This window comes from Apium graveolens, chromosome 5, assembly GCF_009905375.1.
Source record: "Apium graveolens cultivar Ventura chromosome 5, ASM990537v1, whole genome shotgun sequence".
Lineage (NCBI taxonomy): Eukaryota > Viridiplantae > Streptophyta > Magnoliopsida > Apiales > Apiaceae > Apium > Apium graveolens.
Genome location: NC_133651.1, coordinates 121,484,418 through 121,508,022, shown reverse-complemented (window position 1 = coordinate 121,508,022; position 23,605 = coordinate 121,484,418). Strand labels below are relative to the sequence as shown.

General features: G+C 35.8%; 2 protein-coding genes across 2 annotated transcripts in view; one reads left to right on the top strand and one right to left on the bottom strand.

The window, feature by feature from the left end:
• Nucleotides 1-329: 329 nt before the first annotated feature.
• Nucleotides 330-3,125, top strand: LOC141724444 (putative serine/threonine-protein kinase-like protein CCR3). The gene has a single exon (XM_074526601.1). The coding sequence runs from the start codon at nucleotides 443-445 to the stop codon at nucleotides 2,834-2,836; it is 2,394 nt and encodes a 797-aa protein (XP_074382702.1). The 5' UTR covers nucleotides 330-442; the 3' UTR covers nucleotides 2,837-3,125.
• Nucleotides 3,126-5,983: 2,858 nt separating this feature from the next.
• Nucleotides 5,984-23,605, bottom strand: part of LOC141724443 (NF-X1-type zinc finger protein NFXL2) — a 35,737-nt gene continuing 18,115 nt past the window's right edge. The window contains exons 5-13 of the mRNA XM_074526600.1: nucleotides 12,409-12,501; nucleotides 11,764-11,849; nucleotides 11,515-11,677; nucleotides 11,184-11,348; nucleotides 9,968-10,158; nucleotides 8,881-8,962; nucleotides 7,824-8,033; nucleotides 6,859-6,942; nucleotides 5,984-6,775 (exon numbers count right to left, since the gene is read on the bottom strand). Coding sequence (XP_074382701.1) covers nucleotides 6,617-6,775; nucleotides 6,859-6,942; nucleotides 7,824-8,033; nucleotides 8,881-8,962; nucleotides 9,968-10,158; nucleotides 11,184-11,348; nucleotides 11,515-11,677; nucleotides 11,764-11,849; nucleotides 12,409-12,501 — 1,233 coding nt within the window. The 3' untranslated portion in view covers nucleotides 5,984-6,616. The remainder of the gene's footprint in view (nucleotides 6,776-6,858; nucleotides 6,943-7,823; nucleotides 8,034-8,880; nucleotides 8,963-9,967; nucleotides 10,159-11,183; nucleotides 11,349-11,514; nucleotides 11,678-11,763; nucleotides 11,850-12,408; nucleotides 12,502-23,605) is intronic.

Below are 23,605 nucleotides of genomic sequence, written 5' to 3'. Positions count from 1 at the left end.
TTTATCACGTAACTTAAGATTGAATTTATTAATATTCCGAATAAGAGATTTTATATGGTGTGCCCAAGGGCACACATTAGCCAAACAACACACATGTACAAACAATGCCATTTTATTTTCAGAAAAAAAACTACAAAACACAAAAACAGAAATTAACAAAAATAATAATTAATGCATACATATTTACATACATTACCATTTATAAAAGCTTGCACGAGGTCAGTAAAAATGCTTGTCATATTCACATACAATAATAGAAAATAAAAAATAATATTCTTTTATTTATATAATTCCAGATAATATATTTTATTACCTTTTGATACATCATATCCTATTTTTCAATCTAAACGTACACTATATACTTTCTCTCTACAAGTCCACTTGCTGTCCACTAATGAAGACCACGGACACTATTTCAAACCTCACCGCCGGCCATTTCTAAATGTCGCCGCCGTTCATCGCCGCCGCCTTCATTTTCATATTCTCCGTTATCTCATCCGTCAATTCACTCGGCGCCGCCGCCTCAACGCTCGCCGTCAGCTACGGAGACGCCACCACAGTCTGTGGCATCGTTGCCGAGCAACAGAAACAGCGAATACAATGCTGGCGAAAAAATCGGACGGTCAACATCTTGCCGGAAACTTCGTTCGAGTCGATTTCCGGCGGGCGGAATATTTTCTGCGGCGTACGATCCGGTGGGTACAGTTTGATTTGTTGGAATGAGACGTTTGTTCCCAAGAGAATTTACTACAGTAAAAATGTTCTGTTGAAAAATTTAACCGTCGGCGATGATCAGATTTGTGCTCTTAGTGATGAAAATTTAAAATGTTGGCGAGACGACGACGTTTTAGCCAAGTTGCCTAATAAATCCGCGAAGTTTTGGGGTATTTCGGCTGGGGTAGGGTTTTCGTGTGGCGTGTTGATGAATAATAATTCGGTTAGTTGCTGGGGAGGTAATGATGAAAATGATACGATTTCTAATTTTATTGAAAATGAATTTGTTGGTTTGAAAATGTTGAGTATTGTTGTTGGTGGTGAATTTGCTTGCGGATTTAATTTATCGGGTTTTTTAATTTGTAAAGGGAGGAATGATTCGGGGCAATTGAATGTTCCTTTAGGGTTTGAGTATGAGTATAATGCGGTTGCTTTAGGGTTTAATTTTGGTTGTGTGATTAGGAGGGTGAATAGTTCTGTTGTTTGTTGGGGTGGGAATGGGGGGTTTAGTGGTAGTAATGTCACGGATGGGGTTTCGTTTGTGTCGATTGTTGCTGGTTTTAATTTTACGTGTGGATTGACTGCTAGTAATTTTTCTGTTATTTGTTGGGGGGCAGGGTGGGATAATAGTTCCTACTCGTTAGGGGTTGAGTTGTCGTTGCCTAAGATTCTTCCGGGGGCTTGTCTTGAGTCGACATGTGAGTGTGGTTTGTATCCTCAGTCTGAGACTCTTTGTTCGGGTAATGGGAATATATGTAGGAGTTGTGACTTGTTGGAGTCGTTTCCTCCGGTTTCGTCGCCGGTGGTGTACGTTCCCTCGCCATCTTCAGGGTCTAAGGATTTGAAAAAGGGGTTCTTGGTATTGGCTATTGTTGGATGTGCTGGTGGTTTATTGGCTATTTGTACAGTAATTTATTTGTTGTGGACTGGTGCTTGTTTCGGTCACAAGAAAGTTCATAGTTCGGTGCAACCAACTATTACTAGGAATAGTTCCAATGCTCAGCACTCGAGTAGTCCGCCGTCGAGATCATCAACTATTAGGCGACAGGGTTCAAGAGTATGGGGTCGTCAGAGGAGTGGTACCTCGGGAATGTTTAGTCGTCAGAGGAGTGGAACCTCTGCAAAGCACACAGACAGAGCAGAAGAATTCACGTTTGCAGATCTTGTAGCTGCCACAGATAGTTTCTCCCTGGAGAATAAGATTGGTGCAGGGAGCTTTGGTATTGTGTACAAAGGTAAATTACCGGATGGTCGCGAAGTTGCCATTAAAAGGGGAGAAACTGGCACGAAATTGAACAAGTTTCAAGAAAAAGAGAGTGCTTTCGATTCAGAATTGTCATTTTTGTCTAGGCTTCACCACAAACACTTGGTTAGGCTTGTTGGGTATTGTGAAGAGGGGGATGAGAGACTCCTGGTCTATGATTACATGAAAAATGGAGCACTTTATAATCATTTACACGACAAGAACAACGTGGAGAAAAGTAGCAGCTTACTGAATTCTTGGAAAATGAGGATCAAAATTGCATTAGATGCTGCACGGGGGATCGAGTATCTCCACAATTATGCTGTTCCTCCTATAATTCATCGGGATATTAAGTCATCTAACATACTCCTGGATGCTAATTGGACTGCAAGAGTTTCTGATTTTGGATTGTCATTACATGGCCCGCAGTCTGATCGTGACTATAAACCGATGAAGGCAGCTGGAACAGTCGGGTACATTGATCCAGAGTATTATGGTCTAAACGTTTTAACAGCAAAAAGCGATGTCTATGGTCTAGGAATTGTACTGCTAGAGATTTTAAGCGGCAAGAGGGCTATATTTAAGAGCGAAGAGAAAGAGAACGGGGGTACACCAATAAGTGTGGTGGACTTTGCAGTGCCAGTTATTATGGCGGGGGAGTTGATGAAAATCCTGGACCCTAGGGTGGGGCAGCCGGAGTTGAACGAAGCAGAGGCAGTAGAGCTTGTGGCATACACAGCAATGCATTGTGTAAACCTAGAAGGTAAAGACAGGCCAACTATGACTGACATTGTTGCTAATTTGGAGCGTGCATTGGCTTTATGTGATGATAGTTATGGAAGCATTTCTAGTGGTCCTATATCCATTATTTCACAGTAAAATCCAGGATTTCTTTGGGTTAAAATTAAAACATTTTTTACCATAAATTTCTTTGGTGATTTTATCTGTATATAGCTCTTCACTGTACAGCGTAGGATGCTAAAACTAACATGATCTTTAATGTAGGATGTCATTCTTAGAAATGATAGGCCATGATTCACATAATTTTTATGTCAACTGAAAATGGCTACTTTGATATATGTTTCTGCAACTTGTTGTTGTTCACTAGTAATATACAAGTTGTTGTGCCAGTGGTGCTGCAGCTCATTGGTATATTTCACATGATTAATTTGTTAGAAACTTAGAGGTTGAAGATTCGTTGTTCCAGTGAAAGTATGATGCGCATGAGTATTTAAATACATTGGGTTATATTTTTATTTACAAGGAAAACAGTAGAATATATTTTAGAAATGAAATAAAGGCTGTGATCTAGTTGCAAACAAACACAAGTATACTCTGCGCTTCTGTATGTATGAATGCGATACTATACCAACCTGTTAAAACTTAAAATTACCAGAACTCTGCCATAGATAGCGACACTGCTCCTACTCTCAATGATTTTCCAAACTGAATTACTTATGTAGCCTACTTTATATATTTCAGAAATTGGAATTAATTTATTCAAGTACCGATTAGTGATTTATCAAACTGTTTTTAAAAAATCAGATTATTTACTGGTAGTTTATCGGTGTTTTAGAGAATCGGTCAGATAGTTTTACCGATTTATATATCGTCAATTTTTGAAAAATTGGTCAATTTTCTTAATAAAACCTGTAAGTAATAAGTTTCCCTGTGTAAAGGAAAATTAACATTGGAGATTCATTTACAGGAATAGTGAAATGTGTTGAATAAACAGATTGAAATTATAAGTGTCCATAATACTGTTGTTGTTTCGCTTTTATAATGAAAAAAGGATGCGTCTTGGACTCTTGGTAGAGAGGGATTAAACAACACATAATCCTGGTAGATTAGTAGCTGTGAATTGTAATATATTCATAACACAAGCAAGATTAATGAAATCTATTAATTTCTTAAAGAATATATGTATCTACGTAGCTAAATTTTGGGTATCCGATGTATTTTGCATTAACTTGAGTATAAAAATGAGAAATGCTAAAGTTTTCAAATGAAATTTTTTTTTTGTCAAATAAAGTTTTCAAATGATGACGTGTAAGTTACATGGTTGGTAAGTTTTATGCTAATAGGATGGGTTTTACGTATTAAAAAAACTTGAATAAAAAGATTCAGGTTACCCAACACAACTAGGAATTGCCAGCATAGCGGTAGCTCGTATTTTTGCTCAAATTTTACATATGTACTAATTGATTTCAAATTGCAAAGAAAAACAAATTTTCATATAGTAATCTATTTCATAACTAAATAAAGATTTGGGGTTGTAATTTATTTATGATTTTCGATCCTTCTATACGCTTCTATACTAATATTATATGCTAGTAATAATATTAATAGATATTCTTACAAATAAGTAGATGTTCTCACATAAATCTAGAGCGACCCGAATCAAACGCTGACGACAAGAGATAGGATGTTAGCAAAATTAAAATTTCTTGGATCCCGACAATACAGTGGCACTGTTTATATTAATCATGATTACCGATTTCAAAAATTAGAACTATTTCATTTAATTTCCAATTTGCGATTTATCGATAATTTATTAGTAATTTATTAAGAATCGGTTAAATTGAATAAATATTTTTGACCGATTTTTGAATATTTTATCGATAATTTTTTTAAAAATCGGCCTATCCGATTTTATAACAATAATATAAATATTCACTTACATGTATTCAGATTGGATAGAATTTGTTAGATTCCTTACAAAGCACAACAGTATCTCACTTATGTATACACTATCAGATTTGGTATATACTGTCTCGCATCGAAGGTAAAGAATAGTTTTATAAAACTAAGTGACAAAAACATAAGATAAATAATCAAAAGAATGATTAGTTGTGAAAGAATGACAACAAGTAAAACAATGTAATGCAAGTAACATGCTGTTACTATTATTATACAACTATGGAATAATTAAACACATTGAAAGGGTAGTGTGGTATTTGTGGGATGACATAGTGTACACATAAGCACTAGCAGCCTATCTTGAAATTCTAAACCTTCCCTCCAAAAAAAAAAAGAAAGAAAAGCAAGCACGTATATTGTCTGGTGGACTATGCGAATTCGAGGCCTGAAAATGAAATGCTCTTCTCTAATAGGACTTCGTCCAAGTTTAAATGGCTTGTTTGGCAATATGTGTTAATGTTATTTATATTCTAAGCTAGCTAGGTCAGAAGTCTGCTATACCATCAAGTATTGGACTCGACAACATTTAAAAGAAAATACATGTATTTATTTTAAAATATATGTTCATATCCGAGTATTCTTGTAAAATGAAGAGTTCGGGTAACATAGTTTATATCAGAACGTTTTACAACTAAAAAGACAAATTTCGAATAATCATGTTATGTGGAAAAACCAGTAAGTAGTCAGCTCATATTTTGAGAGATCTCCGACAGACTCCTAACTCATTTTTTATAAATCATATAAATTATTGACTCTTAATGATTTAATATGTTCTCATCTCCAACAATACTCTTTAAATTGACTGCTTAATCTATTTTTTATTATTAAAAACATCTTAAATTCACCGGAAAACAAAAGTAAATGGAAAGAGAAAAATAGTGTTGTAAAAAATATATATTAAAATAATAGTTAAGAGTGAAATTTGGCTTTTAAAATTGAAGAGACAGATGAGACTCTTAAAATTAAAAATGGGTTTAAACAGTCATTTAGAACAACATTTTAATTCTTCCTTCTTAATATTTGAATTAATTTGAATTAGGAGTACTCTTGAGGAGAGTACATGTATGCGCTTCTTTCTAGCGACTAGCTGGGTGGCTTGGTAAGCAAGCTACCTTCAGCATCGGTAAAATCCCTATTAATAATAGGCCGGAATGGTGGGGAAGGAGGCCCTCCCTACTTCAATGGAAAGGGGGGAATCGCCGTTTCACAGCCGCTCCTCTACAAACTACCTTTCGCCCAGGGGACATAGTCGGAGAACAATGTCGTGGACAGATTTTTTTTCTAAAAAGAGAATCGATTTCACCAACTTCTTTTGTTAGAGGAGAATAACACAAGAAGGTTTTGCCAGTATTGTCCCTGGGCGGGTTTATTAAAATGCAAGTAACATCAATGTTCGTACAGAAGCACAAAGGATAGGAACTAACAAAATGATCCAAATATATTTTTAAAACCGAAAACGCCTTGCTTAGTATTAAACGACAACGGCATTGCATAGAGCAGACATTGAAACATATCTTTTACAGCCCCCATGACATAAAATCTGCGGGTCTCATTTTATATTGGGCAACATTCCAGCTCTTGCAAACGCCATGAAATCTGATCCTATAGAGCAGTACGACGATCGGACCACAGGGGATACTGAACAATATAATCCTGCTGCTCCCTCTGTTCAAATTCTCAACCTCGGTGTTATTCATGTACCTTCCAGCCATAATTGCATATGCATCATTGTTATCTTTGTTCTTTGGTACCAAGAGTAAAATGGCCTAATCTATTCCACTACATAATCTATTGTTCACAACTGATTTAACATAAACGCGACTCTTGATTTAGGGCTACAAATATTACTTCAAAATTTACTATGAAATTTGGGCAACATTTCTAAAAAAGAATTAATTACTTTATACGAGAAAACCCAAGTTCTCTGCATGTTCATGTGCAAAATTGCTTCAACTTTGATCAAATCCGTGGATATCTCTTTCTCTGTCTTTGGACTTCCACTTCATTCATCCAGTCTGAGAGCCTCAAGAGGCCTTTGTAACCAAAATATACTATAGCAATCAGAGAAGTGATAATGATGACTAGCAGAAAGAGCCGCTTTATAGTGGCAAGCATGTTCTGTTCAAAACAAAAGCTAATGTTAGTAAGCAAACAAATATGGACTGTTATTGCCAAATTATATTTCCTGCAACTAAACAAACCTGCAATCTTGAAACTTGCTGGCCTTCCTGTACTCGTGCACGCCTCCTTCTACGTTTTGGCACGTTTTTCTCGGGTTCTTCCTTCTGGTAAATTAATGACACGGTTAGTTAAGAGCTCAATTACATTGACGCATCATCATGATATGCACACAAGTTCTCACACTCACGTATATACTCTTTATGCACGAGTCGGCAAGCCCTATTAACAAACAGCATATTTATACTGTACATGTACATAAATGTTCAAAATAATATATGCACTACATTTTTCTGAGTAGAGTGGAAGACAAGTAGGGAGATTGAATACAGCTATATATAGTGAATACCCAAATTAAAGCCTTGACATCCATTCATAATTTAGTCCAAAATAAATTGCATTTTTTTTTTTGTTTTAATACAAAAAGAATCGTGAACGCGTATTGATTCAATTAAATTTAGTCAAATATTGAGGAATTACTATTATGTGAAGCAATCCCTAGTTAGCTTTCCAAACATTAAATTAAAGTATTGATTCAATTAAATTTTGGGCAAGTACAGACAATCACAGATCGTTAATGAACAAGTAAACAACCACAGAGTTTACATATTTAATACTGAGCTTAAATTTATACTCCCTCTGTCTCAATTTATCTGTCATGTTTGACTTTTTGTGGTCAAATTGACCCAATTTTGACCGAAAATTTCATATATTATATAATCGAAAAAAATTATAAAAATTAGAAAGTCCATGTAATCTACTTTAATATGCATTTTTTTAGTTTTTTAAAATGATAAAATATTGGTGTTTAATATACGGTCAAAGTTAAGTCAATTTGACCATAAAAAGTCAAACACGAACAAATAAATTGGGACGGAGGGAGTATTTTATAACACATTCCCTAGGCCAAATCATGAAAGTATGCAATTTGTTAGATGTCAGCAGAATTGATCAATTGAATTTACCAAGAGTGTGCAATTGTGCTTACCTCAGGAACTTTAGATTTACGGAATTGTAATTCTGAATCAGCATGAGGAGTCACTTTACTTCTGCAATCTGAATTGCAAGGAAGAAGTCCCAATCCATACCGAGTTTTAGGGATTTCTTTTGGATCACAATTATCATTGCAATAGGCCATTTGTACATCCTTGCACAACCACTCCTTTTTCAGGGTTTGACACCCGCAACGAACAGTAACCTTGCAATCAACAGTCATTATAAGAGAACTTTTAGACTAAATCAATTCATGGAAGACCTTCTGCCAAATAATTGTACCAGTTCTACGATTTTGTTAGATCTTTCTAGGATTATGTTCTGTCTTATATTCCAAAGTTGCTAACATGCATGAACAAAACCTTAGATATTCTAATTATTTAGTAACCCAGTTCCTTCTTGCAGTGACTTTTGTCATATCTTTTTGCATATTTTCTGCAATCTCATCTTTTAGTTTACGCAATTTCCAAACTGCATAGTACCAAATAGACTGATCCTAAGTTATGCATAGCATCCAATACATTTAAAACACATTTATTGAGACACTACTTTTTCCAACATAACTTTGACTTTCAGAAAAGAGAAGCATATAATTGGTTTTGCATAATGATGGCATGACCACCAACTACTGAGATCGACATAAAAATAGGAGCACAAAATATAAACAGATAAAACTTCTTAAAGATCATGTTGGCATAAAGGTAAGCGTAGAAAGATTTTCCCTATTCTATAAGGTCATCCCATACTGCTCTTGATTTTAAAATTAAATAAGATGTTGAAATTCTGTACCCAATGCAAAAGCTTTGGTTTGAAATATACAGAAACAGTATTACACTCTCTAAACTATCTAGGAACTTCTCACAATACAGTATATAATCTAAATAAAGAATGCGCTTTAATCGAACGAAACATTTGTACTACAAGGAAACATAATTACTGGTTTCATTTACCAATTCTCTATCTATTTATACATTCTAAATAATATACAATGTTGTAAGAATGAATCTTCAGCAATTTAAGATAAGCCTGAAGAAATATATTTTAAAAATTACCTTTTTCGAGCACTTATCAGGTGATGGGCATTGACCAGGATGACAGATCTCTGGGCACAGATGTGTACAGTTAGGTAATTTTCTGCATAACATATTAGAGTGTGGATTTGTTAGTCGTAAACAAGTACTCCTGACATGTACTCATAAAAATGCATAAGCGGTACTTTAATTTGTATCAGATAGTAGTAGATTGCTTATCTGTAATATTAGAGCCAAAGGGGTTAGGGAGCAGGGGATAATTAGTTCATTCATATATTATTGACAGATAACAGAAACAGATTAAAAAGATTAAATAATGATGTGATGATACAGTTTTACTTATAGTCCTCAACATGTAGCATAAAACTAGAACTGGGCATCTCTGAAGGTCAGCACTAGCAACCTACAAGCCCGGTAAAACCAGTCATGGGACCACGGACATCATATACTGATAGAAGGAAGAGAGCAACTTATATAATATATATTTTACCTTGACTTATCTGAAAGAGTCAAACAAGGGTATGAAACCAGGAGTAGGATTCTCAATTTTGATATCATTAGGTTAGTATTCTTGGATACAAGATCCATAATTTGAAATGGGTGTAGGGACTCGTCATGCAATAACGACAAAAATTATATTTGTTTTTCATTTTTAATGTGGCATCTATTCCTCAAGTCTGTTGCAATCCACTACATATAATTACTTGCAAGAAGAAAATTATAAGGAAACAAGTTCTCTAGAGGTCTTACTTCTACAAATTCGTCGCCTAGACGCTTTACCACATCCTATTTTGGATTGAAATACTAGAGGGTGAAAAACCTTTAGAGACACGGACAATCACTAAAATCAATGCCTACACCCATGTGATGTTGACATCAAAAGAAAGAGTCTAGGTAACAGAAAATAAACAGAAGTCAGTAGATTACGGATAGGCAGCAATCAAGTACCCTACCCTGACATCTGTCTTTGTCATTTTTCAATAACCTCAACCTATCTCTTCACTATATATATGTATATATAGTATAAAAAAGGCAGGAATCTATAAAAAGATGATAAAAAACAAATAAATTGACCTCAAGATTACCAATAAGAGTGAAACTCAATTACCTGTGGCAGGGTCCACCACATGAACGAACTTTCAGTTGTTCCCTTTCAGACAAGCTATTGAAATATATGCACTCAAACACATGGACCATAGACCCACAGTGACATGAACGCTTGATCAGGACTTTGCACGGAGGACAATCTTCTCCATGACATTTTAATGGGCAAGGATGTGAGCATGGAGGAAACCTATCCTGAATAAAGGAAGCCAAGAGGAGGAAGTGGCAGTGAGTTCATGAATCGGTCATTCAAGTATAACCAGGTTACACTTAAAATTCGCAGCTGATGAGAGGGAGGCCGCAAACTAAACTAGTATTGAGTAATATAATTTTTGATTAATAGAGAAACAACAGGACATTAGTAGAGAAAGTGGCTGGCTAAGCTATGCTGAGCTATTTGAAATACAACGAAGAACTATTATTTAGGTGCAATTAGGTGTAGCATTTGCATGAAAGTGGCCGGCTAAGCTATGCTGAGTTTTTGGAACAAAAAAAGGACTAGTATCTAGGTGCAATCAGGTGTCTCGCTTGCATTAATTAATTCAACAACAGAGTTAAACTGGATATTAGCTGGTCAAATTAAAATGTTGAAGTACATTTGTGGAATGCTGAAGCTATGCATGCTGTGGCTCATGAAGTAATTAAATACGAATGAGTAACAAATAAAGAGATCGAGAAATTACACCTTAGCAAAATGAATATGAGCCCAAGAGGAATTCTGAAAGAGGCTAAATACTTGACCAATTGAATTGCTTTTTTCCCGAAGTGTTTCTTAATAGTATAAGCATGGCAGATGCGAGTGTCCTACGTTTTTTCTCATCTAAGATTATATCATGCAATTCACATAAATTTACTTCCCTTCAAAACAATTTTTGATATTTATATTGAAACTAATAGAACCCTTATACGTGTCCTTGTGGATTTGACTTGTACTTGCTAGCATCAAACACTACCCACTTATGGTATATATTAAAACAAACATCAAAACCTAATTAAAGAAGCTAGATTTTTTCTTTACAAAAAACCCAGAACTAGCAAGGTAGATGCAGGGGAATATATGCAGCAAAAAAAATGGCAGTGGACCCTCCCTGTTAAGTACATTTTTAGGCCACTAGAGATTGTAAGAAACAACCTGTTCTTAAAATTCCTAATACCCGGGTGTCCTTTTATATAAATATCCATTTTTATACAAAATTCTAAGCACGATAGAGATATCTAACCTTTTGGCAAGGAAGATCACAATCTTCACAAGGCTCGCCACTTTCCAGTACTGAAGATTTGTTCTTTAAAGGATGGCAAGTTTTAGTACAATAGTGATTGCCGCAAGGAAGAAGATTTCCACACAGATTGTCACAACGAAATTCTCTTCTATCTGAGCATACCACCTGTGTAGATATATATCATAAAATTAAAATCTTTATATCTATATACATATAAATATGTGTGTGTGTGTGTATCTGCAAACCAGATGTAGAGGCAATTTAATTTTTTAAATGAATATGTGGTTAAATTTCAATAGAAAACCACACAAATCATCATGATTGTTAATACCATCCTTTCGGCTCCAACATGATGGCCACGACATGACCGCCAAATAAGTTCAGGGCATGGTGGGCAGGGCACCCCAGGTGTGCATTCACTAGGACGATTGTACTTCTTTGATTTTGGCTTCAGAGTAAATTCAGGATTTGGAGGTGGTTTAGGGCCATGACAGCTACACATAAAATTTAAGAAACAATAGAACATCAGATGAAAGCATATAAACCCAACCGGCAGAACAAAGTAAACAAACACACGAACCTTAAATTGCACTTGTGGCCACATGGATATTCTTGGTCACATATTGAACGACAAGGAGGGCAAGCTCCATAATGGCATCTGTGCGGCTGGAGAATAATTTACATTAGTAAAATATAAAACTTGCCTAATGGAGGGCATAAGATTGATACCTATAGGAAACAGTGCGACGTGTAGAACCAAAATTAAGGACTACGAAACAATATAAAGATAAATATGGGTAGATTGAACCGCAATTCCACTACACCAAAGATAAAAACTAGGGTGATTCAACTGCAAAAGATGTACTACACCTAGGCTTTTATTTTATTTTTGATAGTTAAACTCACGCACACGCCAAGAGTCGAACCCTTGAACTCTCTTAAAGAAACCAAGATCTCGACCACTGCACCAATCCTTTGTTGGCTACACCTAGATTTTTCGAATGTGGAAACGAGAGCATACGATGAATCGCAAGACACGTAAAAAGAACCTGACTGGTTTATTCAATTTAGCAAGCTAGCAAAGGTAATAAAAGATTACAATTATCCTAATATCAAGGAAAATAGCAAAAGCCATATAATGGCCAACTGATTTGCAAAGATTTAAAAGTCTTAGTGACATAAATTTGGGGTACACATCAGAGTACGATGTAGTAAGCAATGCTACCTTGCAATTCAATCCATGCCTACACAAAGAAGCAATACGACATAGTTTACGACATTTCGGAGGCTTTTGTTCCTTTTCGGTGCCACAAGGAACCTGACAAAAAACCAAGGAGAGCGTGATTTTATGTAAAAAGAAAATATACGTGTGATAAATAAACACATGTCTTCAGCTTGGCTCGCCACACAACATGTATGATAAGCAAAATTACATCATTAACTACAGGAAATTATGGACAATTTTTTTATAGGCAGTTCCTACATGTATAAATTCCGTGCAAGTAGATAGTATGACTCCTCTTATAGTATTTTTTTTCCGAACTGTGCAGGAAGGGTTCCCATCACACGGCTCACCAACTTGAACTTCCGCGGGGGCTAATAGTTTCCATTTCCCATCTCATGGAAAACCCTTTTCACTCCGCTTAGTCTTATCCCCCTCTAGGGGTATTTTAGTGATAGGTTCTACAGGAACTGGATGATCCTATTTGGTCAAATACCTAGCGACAAACTCCCATGTTCCTTTCATTACGATTTCTGAACAAGTGTTGGTCTCTACTTAGCCTCAACTCCCATGACCAATATGAGCTCGAAGCTTCCTTCGTAAATTTGAAAAAATGACAAATTTAACCTATTTTTCACAAAGTTGTACTAAAATAACCGATTCTCAGAAATTGGCCAGTTCTAACCTTTTGAATATGCCATCCCAGAATGCGTATTCAAGATTCAAGATATATAATGCTACTCGTGTTTTTCAACTACAAGTCTACAGACTACAAGTCTATAGCTCTGTGCTTGAAAAAGCAAAGTAAACTTTCATCCCTAGTCCAACATCAAACATCACTTTTAGGAATTCTGGCTCACTTCAAAATATTAAATGTAATGATTACGCAAGTGCCAGTTGCATATCACATTTTTGTTTGTACTGGTTACGCAATTATAGAATGCTTATTGATTGTATACTCGAGTACCAATTGTGTATGCCGTATTAAATAATAAGTGATACTCTTGTTACAATTGCGTAATCACAATACCCCATTATCTAATGCGTATTCAATCGGCTATTTTTGTCAATGTTTTTAAAACTGGTTATTTTTGTCACATCATCCTCAAAAAGAGGTTAAACTTGTCACTCACCCCGTAAATTTATATACTTTCAAGTGTCGGTCTCTACATAGTCTCAACATAATAGACATTTGTGCTGGATGGAGATACTAATTACTTATTCAAGCAAGGACGGGCGCAGAGTGTGTGGATACAGGCATTCAATGGATGTGGTGGGAGAGGAGGGGGAGGGGATATGACATACACACACACCTAGGTTGTGTTCACTTGGTGGGAATGGAATGAGGAAAGAATAGAATGAAAAATTATATACAAACTTTATGAAGAAAAAAGTATATATGAGTGAAATTATGAATAAATATGAGGTAGTCTAAATTTTCTATGATGAGGATTGTAGGAAAATTGATGCAGAAATGGAATGAGAATTCCTTCCAAAACATGTGGGTTAAAATTCTAGTTCAAATAGTTTGGAATGGAATGGAAGAAGGAATGAAAATTTTAAACATTTTCCTTAAACTCACCCAAATAAGAGTTCAAATTTCATTCTATTCTCCACTCATTTCATTCATAAAATTGTATCCCCTCTTTATATTCATTGTTTAGGTCAATTTTAATATATATATATAGATAGATATATATATATATATCTATATATAATTATTAAAAACTACAATTTATATTCTGTAAAATTGAACACCGGATGTTTCACAAACATTAATGTTAGATATATTTGATAATGTCATGGCTAATATGTTTTATGTTTAGATTTCAGATCTTATTTGAACAGAACAAATCAGTACTTAACTGATCAGTACTTATACTGGAAGTCAGAACTTAAGGTACTGGAAGTCAGAACTTAAGGGATATCAGTACTTATGTTATCAGGAGATAGATATCAGAACTTAAGTGCTGAAGGACGATCAGATAAGGACAATAGCTGATTAAAGTTAAGAAGATCAAGATAAACATAAGAAGAGATATGCATGAAGAAGGAATTCCGTGAAGAATGGAATACTTGGAATAGAAGATATCTGATTGATATATTTTAGGAAGCAGAATTATATTCCATATCAATTAGCGAATATCTTGTAACTGTGTAGTATATAAACACAGAAATAGAGTTTACACTAGAGGTGTTATCATTATCGAGAATATTATTTATTATAACTCTAGAAGCTCTCGTGATATTTTGTTTATCACTGAGAGATAACAGTTCCAGATTGTAACAGAGTTTATTGTTTAAATAAAGTTTGTTTTCTGTTACATAAGTTCTTGAAGTTTGATTTGATTGTAATAAACACTGTATTCACCCCCTCTACAGTGAAAGTGTGACCTAACAAGTGGTATCAGAGCTTTCTGTTAACACACATACAGTTAAAGATCCAAACACAATCATGTCTGACACAGAAACTCCAACTAAGCCTACCAAAACTGAGGAATCATCAAAGATATCAACTCAGAGTCGATATGAGACTATCAGAGTTCCCATATTGAGACCATCTGAATATCCCATATGGAAGGTAAGGATGACCATGTTTCTGGAAGCAACAGATCCAGAATACCTTGATAGAATCAGGGAAGGGCCTCACAAACCTACCAAGCTCGCTGTTGTAGTTGCAGGTGAAGCAGCAATGACCGTACCAAAGGAAAAGACTGATTACACTGCTGAAGATATAGCATCTATTGCTAAGGATGCCAAGGTACGTCACTTATTGCATAGTGCCATTGATAATGTAATGTCAAACAGGGTAATCAACTGCAAGACTGCTAAGGAGATATGGGATGCACTGGAGACAAGGTGTCAAGGAACTGAAACAGTTAAGAAAAACAGGAAGACAATACTCACTCAAGAGTATGAACACTTTGACTCTAGGACTAATGAGTCATTGACTGATGTATATGATAGATTTGTCAAACTCTTGAATGACTTGTCATTAGTAAATAAGGAGTATGATCTTGAAGATACAAACCTCAAATTCCTGTTAGCTCTTCCTGAATGTTGGGATTTGAAGGCAACAACAATAAGAGACAACTATAATCTTGATGAAACAACTCTTGATGAAATCTATGGAATGCTCAAGACCCATGAACTTGAGATGGAACAAAGAAGCAAGAGAAAAGGAGGAAAGTCAAGGACAGTTGCTCTCAAGGTTGAAGAGGAATCCCCCAAACCACCTTCCTCAAAGAAAGATAAGGGTAAAGCTCTTATCATAAAATCTGATACTGAGTCATCAAGTTCTGAGAGTGATGATGACTCAGATTCTGAAAGCTTGCCTGAAACTGATGCTGATGAGGAGATGATGAAGCTGTGTGCTCTTATGGTGAAAGGAATCACAAAGATTGCATACAGGAAGTTCAGGAAGGGAAAGATGTTTTCCAGGAAAGGCATAAGTTCTGATAAGAAGAATTTCAGAAGATCTGAAGGAAAAGGAGGAAAGTCTGACAGAGGAGATTACACTAATGTTAAATGTTATAATTGTGGTGAGAAAGGCCACATATCTCCTGATTGCAAGAAGACCAAGAATGACAAAGGCAAAGCTCTTGTCACAAAGCAGAAAAGCTGGACAGACACCTCAGACTCTGAAAGTGAGGAGAACTATGCATTGATGGCAAATGCTGATAAATCAAGTTCTGAGAGCAGTTCTGAAGCTGCTGAAACAAAGGTACCTCAGACTACTTATGCTTTTCATACTGATGATATTGATGAGTTGAGAAGATATCTTAAAACCATGTTTGTTAGTTATAGAGATCAAACTTTAACATGTGAAAGATTAACTTCTGAAAATCTTGCTTTTAAGAAAAGAAATGATTTCTTAGAAAAAGAGTTAGTCATGTTTCATCAAACTCAGCAGGATAGAGATAATGCTTTTTATATTAGGGATGAAGTGCTAAAAATGAATGAATCTCTAAAAACTGAGTTAGAAAAGGAGAGAGAAATTATCAGAACTTGGACTAACTCTGGCAAAACAACTCAAAATTTGCTAAGCAGTGGAAACTGGAAAGAGGGTTTAGGCTATGGAGTAAATGAAAAAGGAACTGTAGAAATTAAGCCTGTTGATAAGCAAAAGCCGAAGTTAAAACCTGTTAAGTTTGTAACTGAAAAATCCGAAAATGAGAAATCAGAAGTTAAAAAGGAATTAGCTTCTGACAAACTAAAACAGGAAAAGACAGCTGAAGTTAACATAGGCTTAATGACGAAGAAGCAGCTTAAGCATAAGCTGAAAGATGTTAAGGATGCAAACAAGGTAAAATCACCTAGGAAAAACAGGAATGGAAAGGAAGGTGTGAATAAAAGGAATAACTATAAATCTGTTCCTGATGCTCCTAGGAAAGCATGTCATAACTGTGGAAGTTCTAACCATCTGGCTTCTTTTTGCAGAAAGAATAGGAATATTAACTCCTTATCTACAAAGTCAGGAGTTAAGAGTCAGTCTGTTAGATACAAACCACAAAATCCTTGTTTTCATTGTGGTAGTTTATGGCATTCCATTTATACTTGTAAGGAATATCATAGTTTGTACTATGATTATTATCAAATAAAACCTTCTTTAAAGAAAGTTTCTGTTGTTCCTTCTAGTATAAGGTCTGATAAGAAAACTGTTAACATAAAATCTGATGTTAAATCCGCTGCAAATGTTAACAAACCTAAAAAGGCCAAAGGATCCAAGCAAGTCTGGGTCCTTAAAACTAATAATTAGTGGTCTTTTTGATTGCAGGGCAACAGGAAAAATATTCTAGTTCTGGACAGTGGATGTTCAGGACATATGACTGGAAATAAGGCCCTGCTATCAGACTTTGTGGAGAAAGCTGGCCCAAGTGTTTCTTATGGAGATGGCAACATTGGAAAAACCTTGGGATATGGCAATATCAATCTTGGAAATGTCATTATTAAAGATGTAGCTCTGGTCTCAGGACTTAAACACAACTTACTGAGTATAAGTCAAATCTGTGACAGAGGTTATCATGTTGATTTCTTTGCAGAACATTGTGAAATAGTTAGTAAATCTAAAGGAAAAATTGTTCTGAAGGGATTCAGGCGTGGTAACATTTATGAAGCCAAGCTTTCAACAAGTTCTGATGGTTCTGCAATCTGTTTAGTGAGTAGAGCCTCAACTGAAGAAAGCTGGAATTGGCACAAGAAACTCTCTCATTTAAACTTCAACAAGATAAATGAACTAATCAAGAAAGATCTTGTGAGAGGACTGCCAAAATCAGTGTTTGTTCCTGATGGTCTTTGTGACTCATGTCAGAAGGCTAAACAAAGAAAATCTTCGTTCAAGAGCAAGACTGAATCATCAATTCTTGAGCCTTACTATCTACTTCATGTTGATCTATTTGGTCCAGTGAATGTCATGTCTATTGCAAAGAAGAAATATGCGTTGGTCATAGTAGATGAGTTCACCAGATACACATGGGTGTATTTCTTGCACACGAAAAGTGAAACTGCATCTATCCTGATTGATCATGTCAAACATCTGGATAAATGGATCAAAGATTCTGTGAAAATTTTGAGGAGTGATAATGGCACTGAATTCAAGAATTTGATAATGGAAGAGTTCTGCAAAAATCATGGAATAAAGCAGGAATTTTCTGCTCCTGGAACTCCACAGCAAAATGGAGTTGTTGAAAGGAAGAATAGAACTCTAATTGAAGCTGCACGAACAATGCTTGAAGAAGCAAAGCTTCCAACCTATTTCTGGGCTGAAGCTGTGCAGACTGCTTGTTTTACTCAAAATGCAACACTCATTAACACGCATGGAAAAACACCATATGAGATGGTGAAGAACAAGAAGCCAAATCTCAAATACTTTCATGTATTTGGATGTAAGTGTTTTGTTCTCAAGACTCATCCTGAACAGCTATCCAAGTTTGATCTAAAAGCTGATGAGGGAATCTTTGTAGGATATCCACTTTCTACAAAAGCCTTCAGAGTCTATAATTTGAGAACAAAAGTGGTCATGGAATCTATCAATGTCTCTTTTGATGACAAGAAGATCACTGGACTTGAAGATTGCATTGATCATAATAAGCTGAGATTTGAAAATGAAGATTCATATTCTGATACCTCAAGTCCTGACAGTCAAAGTCCTGATACTGTAAATTCTGATGGATTAAACTCTGATGTTATTGAAACTGTGGTGACTACGTCAAAGGAAGATGCACCATTGCAGGGGGAGCATACTCAAGATTTTATCACATCTCAAGAAGCATCAGAACATACATCTGGCTCGTCAAATTCTGATTCGTCAAGTTCTGATAAGCCAAGTACTGACAGTGCTGAAAATCTAAATACTGAAGGATCCAACTCAGAGAGCATAGTTTCAGGGGGAGCATCAGAAAATGAAATCGAAGACAGCATGAATTATGGGGGAGCATCCAGTTCTAGAGAAAATCTTCCATCTGCAAGGAAGTGGACAAAATCACATACACCTGATTTAATAATTGGAAATCCTGAGGCAGGTGTCAGAACTAGAACAGGTACTTCGAATGAATGTCTTTACAATTCTTTTCTCTCTCAGACTGAGCCAAAGAAAGTGGAAGAAGCTCTTCAAGATGCTGATTGGGTGCAAGCAATGCAGGAAGAGTTGAATGAATTTGAAAGAAACAAAGTCTGGACCTTAGTGCCAAGACCCAAGAATAGATCGGTTGTTGGTACAAAGTGGGTATTCAGAAACAAAACTGACAGTGATGGCATAATTGTAAGGAACAAGGCAAGGCTGGTTGCAAAAGGATATTCTCAACAGGAGGGAATTGACTATGATGAAACATTTGCTCCAGTTGCTAGGTTAGAAGCCATAAGGATATTCATGGCTTATGCTGCTCACAAAAAGTTTACTGTCTTTCAAATGGATGTGAAAAGTGCTTTTCTCAATGGAGAATTGGAAGAGGAAGTATATGTTGAACAACCTCCAGGCTTTGTAGATTCCAAACATCCAGATTATGTCTACAGGCTTGATAAAGCACTTTATGGACTTAAGCAAGCTCCTAGAGCATGGTATGAGACTTTAACTCAGTTTCTTCTGGAAAGTGGATTCAACAGAGGAACTATTGACAAAACATTGTTCTATCTCAACCATGGCAAGGACTTACTTTTGATCCAGATTTATGTTGATGATATCATTTTTGGGTCTCCAAATGACAAACTTTGCAAAAAGTTTGCCAATCTAATGCAGTCAAGATATCAGATGAGTATGATGGGAGAACTTAGTTATTTTCTGGGCCTTCAAGTCAAGCAGAGTGAAGAAGGAACTTTTATTTGTCAATCTAAGTACACCAGAAATTTGCTGAAAAAATTTGGAATGCAAGACTGTTCAAGTGCATCCACTCCCATGGCCACTGCAACAAAACTGGATAAGGATACTGGTAATTCAGTAGATATTACTGATTACAGAGGTATGATTGGCTCACTTCTCTATCTAACTGCTAGTAGACCAGATATCATGTTTGCTACCTGTCTTTGTGCAAGATTTCAAGCAGATCCAAGAGAACCTCACTTAACAGCTGTAAAAAGAATCTTTAAGTATCTTAAAGGAACAGCTGATCTAGGATTATGGTATCCTAGAGAATCAGATTTTAAATTAATAGGTTACTCAGATGCAGATTTTGCAGGTTGCAAAATTGACAGGAAAAGCACAAGTGGAAGCTGCCAATTTCTTGGAGGCAGATTGGTTTCTTGGTATAGCAAGAAACAAAAGTCAATTTCCACATCAACTGCAGAAGCAGAGTATATTGTTGCAGGAAGCTGCTGTGCACAGATTCTCTGGATGAAGAATCAGTTACTGGATTATGGGTTAACATATTTCAAAATCCCTATTTACTATGATAATCAAAGTGCTATTGCTATGACAGGTAATCCAGTTCAACACTTTATGACAAAGCACATCAGCATCAGGTACCATTTCATCAGGGAACATGTGGATGAAGGTACAGTGGAATTGCATTTTGTTCCCACAGATCAACAAGTAGCAGATATCTTCACAAAACCACTGTGTGAAGCTACCTTTTCAAAATTGGTAAATGAACTTGGAATGATTTCAGGTTCTTTCTCTAAATCTGCTTAAACTTGTTCTATGTTATCAGACTTTATGATCAGTATTTACAGAATTAATCTCTTTGTATATTCTGTGCATTAATTGATAAATGTCTTCAAGTACTGACTGTTGTCTGATATATGTGTCTAAACTCTGATAAGTGATATGTCTGTTTCAGTAACTCTTCTATCCTATGAGGATAACTGTGCTAGATACTGACCTACTAGTCTTCAATAAACAAATGATCCCATGAAAGAAGTAGTTATTTCTGTGGAAATCTTATGACACAAGCAAATTCTGATAACTGAGCTTAGTCAAGTTTACTTTGTATATCTTATTACTAAGTCACAAATTAGAATAATGCTACTCATCTGTTTAAGTTCTGATTCTAGTAAAACTGCTGAATGTACTAAGTGCTGATAAACCTCACTTATCAAAAGAAAAAGAACAAAAATCAAAGAATAATATCAGGTACTCCTTTGAGATCTAGAGTAAAAATGTGAAAGGGACGACCCAAGTGCATTGCTGGTATTAAGTAAATATGCATTAGAAAAGCAAAATATTTTCTTGGTGACTTTTCACACTCTATGATTACTGGAGAAATACTCTGATAATAGCATAAATTCTAATAAACAGTCGTGACTCACTTACACTGAGAAGCCTCTATAAAATAGAATTTCAAAAGATGCATAAAATTAGCACAAAAACAGTAGAGGTGAACTCATGCATGAACTCATTTATCAGTAGGTTTCAGGATAATGACAGATCTTTAGCAAAATTTTAATTATGACTTACTTCTAAGATGTACTGAAGTAGATCAGACTTTACTCTTTGTCTGTTATTTAGCTTAATGCACACACACATCACTCCATATGAATGATGAAATTTCTGTGGTGGTCTATGTTATTTTAGATAAACAGTCATTGTGTCACTTCTGCACAAATTCTGAGGACAAGTTCTAGTTACACGTTCTGATGATTAATTTCTGACGTTCATAACTAAGAACTTGTATGAGTATTTACTAAGATAGATATTCCTTGTTCGAGTTAGGACATTATGTTCTGATGACTGTTAAGTTCTGGTATAGGTCTAAGTTCTGATTTTTCAGTCTAACCCTTTACTTAACTTCTCTGTGAGTAAAATTTGGTAACAGTCTCAGATTAATTTCGAAATGTTGGAGTGGAAGATTAATAGTCTATGGTTAAAACATAATGGCACTCGTCCTTGAACAGTTCACTCTTGTTACATGTGCACATTCCTTTTCCAATGACTGTTATTCTTTTTCAAAGTCTAGGGAGACGAGGTAGAATTAATTCTACCTGTCAGCATTAAATATCTTTGCGTCTCTTGGCATTCTCTTGCCTATATACACAGCCACTTCACATTAGTCTTTCCATCACACACTTATCCTCCTTCTTCTGTCAAAAACACAATGGTTCGATACAACATGTTTTTGAACACACAAACCTTCACAATGGAGCTCAGTTGTGCCGAGTGGCAGCAGGAGTGGCATATAACAGCCATTCCTGAGGAGATCTGGGACTCTGTCCCACAGGAGGTGCTGGCTCACCTTCTATTCTTCGAGATGGATTATCATCGCCATCTGGAGCGCCTGGAGGAGGAAAGGCGGGAAGCTATCCGTCAGCAAGAGCGAATCATTCGACTCGCTATCTTGTTTGTCGAAGATAGGAAGAGGAAGATGACTTAATCTCGTCTTCTTCCTGTTCTTCTTCATCCTCAGCTTTGTCAGGCTTCTTAGCTAGGACTAAAGCTGTTGACGTTAGGATTAGAAGCTTAGGGAAAATCTTGTATTGCTGTAATTTCTATTTCATTTATGTATTGACTTGATATATTAATGAAAATTGTTTTTACTTCAAGATTTTGTCTCTGAGTTATTTTATCTTGTGTTGTTAAATCCTGCTTGATATTCTGATGACCATTTAAATTTTGTCTTAAGTTCTGATTTAAGTCCTGATTCTTAGTCAGCACTTATTCATCGAAATTATCTCGGTCATTTTTAACATGATTCATTTTCAGAATATTAATGTTGCAGTGCAAAATAACCAATCAGTGATAACGGGTTAAAATTTGAATTGTTTCCATTGATAAATGGAACAGTTTTTCCTTGAAACTCGGCAAATGGGTAAGTATTGATTACTGTTTTCTCGAGCCCAGTAACTATCCGTTATTACTGCATGTCTGACAGGTGTCCAACGGTAATATTTCTTTTGTATAAGTACAGCAGAGAGAAGATTTCTTTAATCTATTTAATTTCTTCATCTTCTATCTCTCTTCTTACTTTACTCTCCTTCACTTTACTATTTCCGTTGTTTTCATACAGATATTATCTCAAACACCTAACAGGCATACTTGAATTTCAATATTTTTCACATGGCACCAAAGGATTTAATCATTGATGGAGCAAAGTTTGTTTCCAAACAACTATGCTGCAATTCTTGATCATGCTGACGCTCCATCTGAATTGCATTTTGTGCAAGATCTTCTTGCACATAGTGAGGTTGGGTACGCCTTAACTCAGCCTGAATTATTTTCAAGTCAACAAGTTCTGCGGTTCTGGAGGACTGGAATTTTTGATGATGGTGGTAAACGAGGAACTCCCAGTATTATCTTCCAAGTGGGTGATTCTTCCTATGTAGTCACTCCTGGTACAGTACGAAGAGCATTACATCTTCCAGAAGATTGTACCTTCTCTATACCAGAGGAATCAGAACTTCGGGGGTTAATGACTGATTTGGGATATGAACAGAGTCTGACGAAACTTGGACAGTTGAAACGGGCTCATATCAGAAGAGAATGGAGTTTCTTCTTCGATTGCATCACCAAGGCTTTTGGGAACAAATGTTCTAATTTTGATGCTATCCCAATTCTGAGTCAGCACATCGGGTATGCTATTATCCATCAAACTCATTTTGATTTTGCAACTGGAATAATTGGTTTTATTGGGGATAGGATGACAGAGGATCGAGATGTTGTTTATTTTGCTAGATTCTGTCAACTTATTTATACGTATTGTACTGCTGAACCCCAGTTAGTCAGCACTCAAACCCCACCTTTTAAGGTTGCAAAAAGGTACTTTAACGACCTGAT

Bases quoted from the DNA above. Each gene is read 5' to 3' on its own strand.
- LOC141724444 (XM_074526601.1), top strand. From the start codon at position 443: ATGTCGCCGCCGTTCATCGCCGCCGCCTTCATTTTCATATTCTCCGTT.